Below are 12,562 nucleotides of genomic sequence, written 5' to 3'. Positions count from 1 at the left end.
ATTCCGCCCCAGTGCGGACGTTCGATTGCGCTAACGGGATTCGGACGTCCAACGGTCGTGCGCAGCACTAGCGAGGTAGTGCACGCGACGACCGTTGGACGTTCGAAGCACGGAACGGGTTAAAGGAAAGGGGGCATGCAGCCCCCTCTGTGAGAAGTTGGCCTGATATGTGATGCCCACTATTCTAGTGGGCACCCTGCACCAGTATAAACGACCCTTATGGTGATGGTTGTAAACTCAACCTTATAGACCAGCTATCCTAGTGGTAGCATGGACAAAGCAGTCTTAGGCTAACACTTCAGAGAGCATGTGAAGCTAATTGTTTTAACAATTATAATCCCTTGAATACCAAATGAAAGGACACCACACAAGGTATATATCAAATATATATGTATTTATTTCTAACACAACCCCTCTGAACTCTTTATGAGTTCAGAGTTCGAGATACAGCACAAGTGACTCAATAAGTATACTATAAGTTGCACAAATACAATTCTGCCCTAGGGGCCTCACGAACAATATACTAAGTAAGTGGTATAAGAACCACTTTAAGAAAGGTGAATAGGCCTGGGGCCTGTGGAATCGCTGGGGCTACACTACAGGACACGCTGGTTCTCATAGACTTTCAATGGGAACGTAAAGTTTCCAAAGTAGTTGATTTCGGGCACTTCCGGATGGACTACGGGAAAACCCAGTTAAACTAGGACACTTAATTAGTTATTACCCACGGGAGCACCGGAGTACTCGAGTTACCTCACCCAGGGAAGCCGGGTGCATTGGTGTTCTTTTGTGTCGGGTTTCTTCTTCGAATCCTATGTAGAGCTGCACAAAGATGCTTCAGGCAACCAGTAGGAAAATGTCCGGATGGATCCAAGGGTGGATCGGAGCAGTGAAGAACCTGAAAGCAGAGGGGGCAGAGTCTGGGTCTCTAGCCAGTGACCAGGAAGGAACCAGGCGATGTTGAGATGCAAACAGGTGAAAAAGTGAAGCTTGTCTCTGCAGCCACGTGGACCAGGAGGCGTCGACAACGACTAGGAGCTGGATACGGACTGTCCCACGAAGGATCCCGCTGTTGGCGGTGTCGGCTTCCGGATTGGAGTCAACAAGCCTTAGCAAAGGCAACCCACGCAGGAAGGGAAGATCGGCTTCTGTTCAGACCAGCAAGGTCTGGGGAGCTTCCCCTTTACAGGAAAGCAGGAGCAAACCCAGAGCAACCAGGCAAGCGGTGTTGATTCAAGAGGATGTCTTCAGGAGGGCCACTAGCCAATGGGTTAGCAACCGCGGAGACGCGTCGAGGAGAAATGCAGGCGCAGGCCCCACGCGGCACTCGTGGAGTGTGGTGGGCTGAGCTTCGGTGCACTTACGGCTCGGGGTTGGGGCTTCTGAAGTCCCAATGCACAACTTCGAGGATGCCCCAGAAGCTGCACAGTTAGCAAAAAGCAGGTACTGCAGGTAGTCCGGTCCCACGTCTCTCGTGTCCGCCACGGGTCTCAGCTTTGCTGTGGATGTGGGTCGGAGTCGGTGAAGTCTGGAAGTCCAGAGGCTGCGTCGCTAAGTCTTCGGGTTCCGGTGGGAGCGTCGACAAAGCATACCGACAAGTCACTGATAGTGCCTGTTTGCACAGGGTGGTCACTCCTTGACCACAAGGGAGATTCTCCAGTCTTCTAGTTTCAGTAGAATGTCGAAGGTCCAAGAGTTTTGTTTGAGTTTCAGTTCGGGTTAATCTAAAAGTCTCTAGACTCTGCTCCTAGCTTTATACTGATTAAAGGTTCTGGATTACCTGCTAGGTCCCTCCTATGGGTGGAACCTGGGAATGGGGTGGTTACACCACTTTCCCTTTGTCCAGTTTCACGCCAGAGCTGGGGCTGGAGTGCCCCAGCAACTGGTTTGAACCGGGCTATGCTTGGAGTACCTTGTGTGCCCCAGGCAGTGTCTCATTTATTTCAACCCACCCTGCCCCAATACACTATAGCCTGCCTGGGGAGGTGATAGCACCTCCCAAGGCAGGAAACCTATTGTCCAAGCCTCCCCTGCCAGAGTTTCGTCCAGCAGCAGGAGGTCAGACTCGTGTCTGTGGCAGCAGCATCCATTTTGTGATGCTGAGGCTCTGTTTGACTTTAACAGGGTAAAGCTACAACTACATGTTTTCTCCCTCTAGAAGGGTGGAATGCTACCCCTGCCGCGGGTGGGGGGGGGGGTAGTATTCCAAAGCGTATGACACCTTACGCGACATATTTTGATAAAGCCAATCCAAAGTTAGCCTTAACCGCGAGGATTATAATGCACTTAAGAGTATATGGTATGGCTATATCATGGAACAGCTATAAGGACATATGTTCCGAAAGCTGCAGACAGGCTCAGCTCATGCTAGGGCACCCTCTCACATAAAACTAAGCACTCTGTCTTCAGGATTGTCAAGGCCTGCCATAGGAGTGACTTTTAGGTATATATGTGTCTATATGTGATGGTAGGTATAGGGATACTATCCCTAAGCAAGGGGTGATTACACCACCTTGCCCCAGCTGAGTGATCAGCCTGTGGTGTCAGTTTGGATGGCCAGCCAGGGGTGGCATAATACATGCTGCAGCCCCTGGTAGGCCTTGGATGCACCTATGCCCTGGGTACCTATGGTACACTATTCAGGGGCTCATAAGGTGACCCAATATCCAATTGGGGATGTACCTAAGGTACATGGAGTCCATTTTACAGTGTGAGCAGATAGCCTGGGGCCCTGATTAGCAGGGTCCCAGGCTAACTAAGTCGAAAACCAGCTAAACACTAGGCAAAAAGCTGGGGTAACCATATAGTCCGATATCCACCTTCCTACACCCTCCCCAACCCTCAAGTGGCCCCACAGACCCCATTCTTCTGGGCCAGTTACAATCAAAAAAGAGGGGGCCCTGTGGCCCCCCCTCCTTGAGCCTAATTAGGCCCCCAGTATCTGATCCCCTGGTGCCAACATGTAAATAAAGAGGAGGGGGCTTATGGCCCCCTCCCAAGCCTTTTTTCACCCCAGGGACCCCATATCCCGGGACGAGTCATTATTAAAAGGAAGGTAGCGCTCGGCACTCCTCCCGAGACTATATTGGCCCCGGGGACCCCATCGATTGGCTAAAGCTTTTTGTAAATGGTGGAGGGAGTGCACTGGAATGCTCCCCAAGCCAATTTTGGATCCGGGGACCTCTATCCCTGACATGTCTCTTATTTAAAGGTGGGTGCCACATTGCCCACCCTGGGCACCCACCAAGAACCACGTTGGGGGCTGTGGGGTAGCCCCAGAGCTCCCGTGGGCCCAGCCTGCTCTCCGCATGGTGCTGGAATCGCTCCTGCCTGCAGGGAGCAGATATTTATGCTTCTCCCTCCTGGTGGGAGCACCATATTGTTCTGTTTCCCTGCCCACATGAGTGCAGGCAGGGAAACCTATCACAAGTCTGCCCCTGCCGGAGGAAACATTGTTAAAGCTCTTGTCCTCTCGGAGTAGACTTTGTATCTGCTCCCATTTGGCAGTAGATTTTAAAATGCTCCCGCCAGATGTAAGCAAACGTATTCCCTGTCGGCGCCTGTGCGGACAGGGAAACCACTGTTTTCTGGGGGGTGGGTTCCCCGGGACATAGCAAGTAAGCCAGCCCCGGGGGATGCGGTCCCTAGGGTGATTAATGGATCTGGGTGAGGGGCTACGATTAAGAGGGTCTCTGTGCAGAGACTGCAGGTGATGTCGAGGAGTCCAGTAGGAGTCAGCCAACAGTGGACTTGAGCTCTGGAGTGCTGGGAAACCTTGTTGGTGCTGGTGAGCCTTCAACTCGGGCCAGAGGTGTCGGGTTTCACGGTTCTTCAGGTCAGAGAGGCCTTGATTGAACTTTGTTGTTTCTGAACAGTTCCACTGTTCTCTGAAGGTCTTAATCTTTTTTGAAGGTAGGCTGTCCTTACAAGGTTTTGGAGGTTGCTGGACTACAGGATGAGTCGACTTTGTTGCAGTTTTCGTTGAGGGCTGCAGGCAGACTGGCAGGGTTTGGGCCAAGTCAGGTACTTTCCGCAGTCTTATCTGCTTTTGCAGCTCTTTGGTGTCCAGTCCTCCTTAGGTCATCAGGAACCGAAGATCAGAGCTCAAGGGGGCCACCTAAATACTGCATTTAGGGGAATTTCAAGGGAATTGACTACTTACCTTAAGGGTAACTACAGCCTCTAAATGCTCACCCAATGTGTGGGTGGAGGGGGAGGGGGGACATCCGTGATTGATTCTGGTTGATAAGTTTCCCTCAATTCAAGATGGAGCAAAGTGAAACGGGGGGGTCTACTTCAGCTCCGAGCACCTTAGGGGTGGCACCTGCTGGTAGTGAACACACCTCCTGTCCTCACGCATTTTCCCACCTCTGTTGCTGCCAAAACGTGGAGCATGGAAAGTGAACGGGCAGCTCCACTAGTTGGAGTTGCCAGTGATCGCATAACTGAGAACAGGAAGCCTCTGAGGCTGTCCGTCCTACTATTCTGTACCTGCAGGGGGGCGGTGTGAAGCACCGCCACCCAGAGCAGGCTTTGTTTCTGACTCACAAGAGCACGAGGCTCTCACCTCAGGAGATCAGCAACATGTCTAGAGGTGGCAGGCCGGTGGGGACCAGTCAGGCACACACTAGTGGATTTGTAGGTTTCAGGGGACCCCCCCAAGTTGTCCTCTTTGTGCAATATTTAATACATCTGACACTGGAATCAGTGCAGGTTTATTACAATCAGATGTTTGGTACCAAACATCCCATAATTCAATGAAGCCTTCATTGAGCAGGGAAACTCGTAATGACGAGTGTCCGGCCCATGTACTCACGATAGCTTCCCTGTTAACTTACAATGTCCAGGAATTGACATGGATATTGCAGGGGCATATCTGCTCAGGCAGATATGCCCTCACAGTAGATATAGTGCACCCTGCCTTAGAACTGCAAGGCCTGCTATAGGGGTGACTTACCCATATCCCATGCAGTGTCTGTGGGCATGGCACACAGAGATGTCAACTCTTCCGTATTGTGTGCATCAAGGCACGCAGTCCACAATGGCAAGAGAGTGCAGGGCCTTGGTGAGGGGACCCTAGGGTGGCACAATTTTTGCTGACGGCCTTTGGGTTCCTTCTTCAGTGCCAAAGCCCTAGGTACCAGGGATACCTGGAACTCCCTCCCTCCCGACCTGCGCCTGACCCAAGACCACCTCTCCTTCAGGAAGAAGCTGAAGACCTGGCTGTTCGAGCAGTAGCAGCACCCCCCTCCCCCCCCCCCCACCCCCCCCCACCCCCAGCGCCTTGAGACCCTACGGGTATGTAGTGCGCTTTATAAATGTCATTGATTGATTGATTGATCTACCAGGGACTTACAAGGGCCACTGAAGGTGTGCCACTTGAGAAACAAAAGGTACGGTTTAGGGAAAGGGCTCAGGAACCAGTGGACCTGGTTGGCAGGGACCCTGTGCACTGCTAGTCGAAGTTGCATCATTTTCCAGGCAAAATGTGGGGTCTGACCATGTCCCAAAGAGTCACTTTCCTACATATGCTTAAAGATTTTGCTGCAAAAATGACAAAGGACTTTGTTACTTTTCTTGCTCGCAGTTCGTGGCACTAAACTAAACTTAAGCTTAATAACTGTGCTAGAAAACCCTACATTAGAGGTGAGTAGTTTTAGAGTGATAGTGGTGTTGTAGAGTGTTCCATATAACAGAGCTGTTCTCCACCTACAACTTGGCAACTACCCTGAGTTCCCTACTTCCTTTTGTTTTTGCAAAATTTATGTGGCATTCCACGCCTAAAAAGGCTTGGAATGCCGCATATATATATAATCACACTCATTTCCTAAAATATACAATGAAAATATTGATATGGTTACGAATTAGACTAAAAAAAAACCACACTAACTTTCACAAATTAAAGTGGACTCCATGATCCAGAACAACAGTCGTGGAAAATGTAACTCGCACTCCAAACGCAGTGCTCATGATCCTTTATTTTTATAACGTTTAATCTCTGTTCAATGAATAGCTTTGAGAGGTATTAATAAAACATAAAATGTATTTTCATTGGAAAGTCTGATTTATCCATAACCATACACACACACACACCTATACTCCCACACACCCCCTCCCTTCTTTTACCCTTGTACAAAGGGTTGCTCTCATATTTACTCTAGGCCAGTCCCAGAAACAGTATTGGATATGGCTCTGGGTTCAATGCCCGGGCCCCCCTTATTGAGGGTCTGCATTTGTCTTGCTCCTCTGTACTGCTGCTGCAATATCTGCCTACACTGTCATTATAATAGTTCTCGAGCTCATGATACAAAGCTTTTCTTCAATTATTTTCTTCAGCAGCCTGCCATTCCCACCTGCCCGCTGCCCCCCCAGAAATGCATGTTGATGATGCCCTTGTATGCCTTGTTTATAGTCTCCAAACTTTCCTTTTAGAATGAGTTATTTGTTCTTAATCTGTGTCATCCTAAGGAGCGTTGTAGCTATATAGTTAGTCTGTCAACGTGCTTGTCAATGTCATGGTAGTAAAGTACAGAAATGTTCCTGTGAAGTCACAGTCCTTTCTGTCAGCGCTGTATTCTCGTGGTTTGAAGCAATAATCTTTTTTCTACAGATGACTGACAGATACCAGATGTACCAGTTCTTTTGTATTCGTTTATTGGATGCATTTTTATATTCTGATTATTTTCTTCATAAAAACATACACATCATTAAAAATAGAAGTGTTTACTCTGAGGGATGGAAGAGCATGTCCATCTGTCTGGCTCGTATCTACCAGTAGTCTCACTGTTTGTTCACTCTCCCTCTTTTTCAGATGCCAGCGGCAAGAGCCCTCTGTCTTGGCTTCTTAATGATTACCTGGAGAACTCTGAGAAGTGCCGACAGGCCAAGTGCAGAGCCACCAAATTCAACTCCAGAGTGCGGCAGCTGAGCCACCTGCTGGTCCACGTGGACATCAGCAACGTGGAGGAGTTAAGGCCGCCCACCAAAACAGGTCAAGTTTATGATGAGAATCCTTGGGTGGACAGACATGGCACATGGGAGGCGGTTAAAGTGTCATTAAAATAGCAACAGAACATATATATATGTTATTGTGCTTTAGATGCACATTCTTGTGTATTCATGCCGTTGAGTGCTCAGATACAAAATTATGATTGTAATCTGATTTTAAAGAGCTTGCGGGCATAGGTGGACATTAACCTAGGTGGTGTCTAAAAGGATCCCATAAAATATCTGCAGAGAATTCCACTTTGCCTCCCGCTCTCTTGAAAATGATTTTTCTGCCATCAGGTCCAGTCTTGGCACTCAGTCCTGAGTTTACGGGAAATCTTGAGGAATTTGTTTTGTGCTGCGAATGGCAAGTGCTACATTGATCGTGGCGTCCTGAGACTAAAGTGATTCTGCTCTATGAAACATGTGCATAGGTTAGGAACCTGGAACTATAACTTCCCTTGGATAGACGAGAACAAAGTTTAGAATTTCTGTCTGCCACTATCAACCAAGGAATCACCATGAGGACAGTGCAATCTGAGCCAGAATACTTTACACCTGGAGGTGGAAACACTCGGTCCTGTGCGCCATGTCATCTGAGTGGAAAACCAGCTCAGAGAATGCAGAAGCTACAGATCCATTACTGTTTTCAGAAGAGTTTGCGGCCTGGGGCTTTGAGCTTGATCTTTAGTGTGAGTCCCAGAGGATATGTCAAAGACAGAGGGTCGCGTCTTCTAAAATTGCTCAGAAGAGCTGTAAATCGTACAGTTGAGTTGCCATAAGCCGTCTTATCAGCCAACATTTAAGGATCCCACTCAGTCATGAACTCTTTTATCGGTCAGATGCTCATCCTCTGATAAAACATCTGTTTTAGCTTGAACTCCAAACTCCAGATATTCACTCTGACAGCAACCATTCGTATCTGAAAATCCAAAATGGAAATAAAAGAAAATGACCAACAAGTCTGGTTTCAACAAATTAAAAGAGGTGTGCTCTCTTTAACCTTGAAAAGTCTTGCATATAGTGTTGAGGAGAACCCTGTATCCAATACTCCGAGAGAAATGTTGCAATAACACCCATTCCGAAAACTGGAACCAGGCCAGAGCACTATTCTTCAGAACAGATGCTCTCATTGGTGCCAAAACCATAATCACAATCAGCCTGATTCATCATTGGGAGGTTTTGCGAGTCTGAAATAGCGAATCATAGGGAATCGCTATTCCAGACTCGCAAAACGGGATTCATGTAGAAATAGCAAACGTTTTTGCGATTCCTACAGATTCCTTATTTGCGATTAGCAATTAGCTAATCGCAAATAAGATAGCGATTTAAAGGGTGCCAGGGGTGTCCAGAGGACACCCTGTAGCACCCCTTAAATGCAAATTTAAGCAGGTGTTGCGCACACACATGTCCAAAGGACATGTGTGTGTGCAACATGCAACTCAGAAAAATGCTTTTAAAAGCATTTTTCTGAGTTTTCGCTATTTACCACGAGGTTTGACCTCGCGGTAAATAGCGGGCCGAAATTGCGAATTCGCAAATTTTACATGGATGATGAATTGCATTTAAGGAATCTCAAATAGAGATTCCTTAAATGTAATTCCTCGCTAAATAGCGAAATCGCTATTACCGATTTTTGCATTTGGGATGATGAATCCCAAATGCAAAAATAGCGCTCGAAAAGGGCCAGATTCTCAGAATCTGGCCCTTTGCGAGCCGAATTCGGCTTGATGAATCAGGCTGAATGTCTGTTGTGGATGCCTTAACTCCTCCCATGCTTGTGACGGAACCGTTCGGTCACAAGCCTCGGGTGGGCTGTGCTGGTGACGGAACGATTCCGTCACGGCCCGCTCGCCGCGCCTGCGCTGACGTTCTAAAGAGCGGGCGGGGCCGTGACGGAACCGTTCTGTCACAAGCACAGCTCACCCGCGGGCCGTGACGGTGGAATAGCAGCCGCAGCGAAGAGGTTAAAGGACTCCTAAAAAATATTGTTTCTAGATCTCACCAAGATACTGAAAGGTAGATTGACATAGATTTTTCTCTAAAACTTCCCTGTCCCTAGTGGGGATCACACCTCCCAAGGTTGCAAGAAGCCCATCAAGACCTAGCCATGCAGCCATCTCTCTGAATTAGTGTATAATTTCCCTTGGTTCAGGATGGACAAGGTTTTCTTTCCCTCAGCAGAGGTCAGCATTAGTTATTATTCTAATACTCCGAGATTGATAAGGAACTAATAAAAGCAATTCAGGGTGCATGGGAGACTAGCTGAGGGCAAGAGTGAGGTGCACACTTGTCTTGTTGACAGCATGTTGCTATAATTTCAGATGTAGCCCCTGGGGAGTTTGTTTACTTTGTTTTGGGAATGTAAATAGTTTGTGAATTTGGCATGCTGAATTTACTACACTGACAAGTAACAGCATTTCTCTTAGTGGCTCTTCACCCTCTTGGTTTTTAATTAACGTGTGCATGCTGAGTATATTTTTGTTTTGATTTTTCAGATGAGAAGAATACTAAAGCTGCGGAAATTGGCATTGGGGCAGTAAATGTGCAGACTAACAAATCCAGCAGCATATCGGGAGTTACGCAGTGCTGGCAGGGCGTAGTTCAGGAACAGGTAATCTACTGGTCTGTGAGCGCCGTGAAGCCTACTACAATGTTTTGTATTTCCCACTTGTGGAAAAGGTTTTGTGTATTTTATTTATTATATTCTATTGAAGTTGGCAGCTCTTCTTATCTGCCATGCCTTCATAGTGTCCACTCTCTGCTTTGTATGTTTTACTCCTTTTTCTGCCTCTTATCGACAGATGCCCGCTCCAAGGGTCCCCCACACATTTCTTTCACTCCTGCTCCTTTCTCTGTATTGCCAAATCTAGTAATTGATCCTCACGGGCAGAATCGATTCACCATTACAGTAAAGACGTGCACAGACGACTTGTACATACTCAGGCACAGCCTGTGTGTATCCCGCACACCAGGACAGACGAGAGTTTTGAGCGATGAGGCACTGGCCTCTCGAATTAAGGACTGCTTTGAGTGCAGCCCTGCCCTCGAGTTAAGGACTGCTTTGAGTGCAGCCCTGGCCTCGAGTTATAGGACTGCTTTGAATACAGCCCTAGCCTCGAGTTAAGGACTGCTTTCAGTACAGCCTTGGCCTTACGTTATGGGACTACTTTAAGTGCAGCCCCTGTATTCACTGCGTTGTTGATGGGCGTGTGTTTTGTGGATGGCACTGGATGGGTTGGCGACCTGAGTTTGGTGACTACTTGGTTAGATAATGAGCACGTTTTTCTGCCTTGGTGTTGTGGTCTGCATTGCCCATGTTCAGAACTTTACATAAAATAAGTCCATAGGTTGTGTAACAAACGTTTATGTCTGACAAATATTGATATTGTAGAAAAAAACCCTGCCTGTTCTTTTAGGTGAAGAAGTTCTTGGAGTCAGCTTGGGATGCAACAGATTTTGTGGAACGATATCGGAATGTTTATCTACGTCTGAAGAAAGCAATGGAAGAGCTTTTTGGACAGCAAGCGGCATTTATGCTGGCACTCCGAAACGGCTTCTCTGGGGCACTGCTGCAGCTTTCCTTCTCGACCGCCATGAATGTGAGTTCACAAATACCTGCAAATAATGCTGCCTTTGTTGATCGGTTATATTATTCTTGGTCCTACATTTGAAGTCCATTCCATGGCTTATACTTTTATCTCTTTTTTTTTTTTAGTTTAAAAAATTAAAGTTTATTTAAGAAAATTAAAAAATACAATAAAGAGCATCAATACAATATGATATGCAACATATGATACTATTAAAATAGATATCACCAGCATCAAAAAGAGGGAAATAGAGCGGAGAGGAAAATATAAAGTTATGAAACAAGTCTGGTTATTTATCAGATCAACAACAATGTTTTTCTATTAAACATGTATAAACGTTTCTTAAAAACAGAAAACGGAATGTCACAGAGGTTTAGAAACTTCTTGGTCCAGAGCATCACGTGCATGAGAAAGTTCTGCATGAAAATCTAAAAACTGTGTAACTGGAGACCATAAATGTAGACACTGGATATACATAATTTGTGTCCAATCTATGGTTATGACAAACTTCATACCACCAAGCCTGGGAGGAAAAGTCAGATAGGTTCTTCCAATTTCTAGTAATTTGTTGAAACGCTACTCCCAAAAGTAAATCTAAAATCTGCATATTTATGTGACAATCAGACCAATCATCGGATAGAGAGCCCAAGAAAATGTTGGTAATTGAGTAGGATATGTTAGAACTAAATATAAGGGTATTTTGTTCCCAAATGCATTTCCGGAAGGCATTAACATAAGTGTAGGAGAGTAGGGTCTGCAATCCTATGATCACCCAGATTTTTTGCTTTTGTTTCACTGGTTTACGACTTTCTCTGGCTGTGGGCCTGCCAATCAGACCCACAGCCTGGCTGTTCTCTCTCTAAATTACCTCATGTATCCTAGGTGCATTTACCAATTGGTACTGGGCCACCTTATCAGACCCTGTAACTCAGGGCATAGGTGTACCCAGGGCCTACCAGGGGCTGAAGCATGTATTATGCCACCCCTGGCTGGCCTCCTAAATTTGACACAACTGGCTGCATGACAGCTGGGGCAAAGTCGTGTAATCACCCTTTGCTGTAGATATAGTATACCTATATCTAACCCTAAAAATGGACACACAGATTCCTATCAGTCACTCCTATGGCAGGCCTTAACAATCCTGAAGGCAGAGTGCTTGAAATCGTGTGAGATGGTGCTCTGGCATGAGCTGAGCCTGTCTGCAGCTTGCGGAACCAAGTCCTAATAGCTGTTCCATGATATCGCATACCATATACTCTTAAGTGCATTATAATCCTCGCGGTTAAATGCTATCTTTGGTATTGCTTTATCAAAACATGTCGAGTAAGGTGTCATACGAATTGGAATACTAACCCCTCGCCAATTCTGGCGACGGGGGTAGCATTCCACCCTTCTAGAGGGACACGACATATATGTAACTGTATTTATTTTATTTATTTATTCAAAGTTTTATATAGCGCGAACAAGATCCTTACAGATATCAGAGCGCTTCACAATGGCAGGGTAGGGGCAGTAGGAAAGAACAATGGTAATGGGAGCAATGTAGTAGTCACTAACATGAAGGATAATAATAAAACAAAATACATAAAACAAATCAATATACAGTCAGGTGAACAGGTAATAAAACAGCACAAGTCATGGATCACATTACATAGGTGTTCAGGTACACCTTGGGTGTGTGGCAGGCTTATAACAGTGTTTTAGTATAGAGAGCGCACTGAGTGAGGGCATCGGGAGGGTGAATCTGTGACCCAATGTGTCTCATATATTGGTCGGTAGGACGAAAGAAGCGAAGTAGTGTCACCATCAGGTAGAGGTATAATGCCAAAGGACAAGGAGAGCATTGATACAAGGCAATGTAGAGTCTCTGAACCACTACCTATAAGGTTCAGGAGATCTTGGCCAGAAGGATGGTTTTCACCTCTTTCTTGAAGAGTGCAGCGGAGGAGATACGCCTAGTTTCAGGCGGGAGCGCATTCCAGATC

General features: G+C 46.6%; 1 protein-coding gene across 4 annotated transcripts in view; it reads left to right on the top strand.

Annotated features, from left to right (window-relative positions):
- The window catches only part of LOC147706699 (cullin-9-like), a 354,395-nt gene that overhangs the window by 242,054 nt on the left and 99,779 nt on the right, over positions 1 to 12,562 (top strand). For all 4 annotated transcript variants that reach the window (XM_086925838.1, XM_086925836.1, XM_086925837.1 and 1 more), the window contains exons 21-23: positions 6,812 to 6,991; positions 9,486 to 9,601; positions 10,407 to 10,589. In XM_086925838.1, coding sequence (XP_086781964.1) covers positions 6,812 to 6,991; positions 9,486 to 9,601; positions 10,407 to 10,589 — 479 coding nt within the window. The remainder of the gene's footprint in view (positions 1 to 6,811; positions 6,992 to 9,485; positions 9,602 to 10,406; positions 10,590 to 12,562) is intronic.

This window comes from Lissotriton vulgaris, chromosome 6 (genome assembly GCF_964263255.1).
Source record: "Lissotriton vulgaris chromosome 6, aLisVul1.2, whole genome shotgun sequence".
NCBI classification, from domain to species: Eukaryota; Metazoa; Chordata; class Amphibia; order Caudata; family Salamandridae; genus Lissotriton; species Lissotriton vulgaris.
This window is presented reverse-complemented; position numbering and strand designations above follow the sequence as displayed.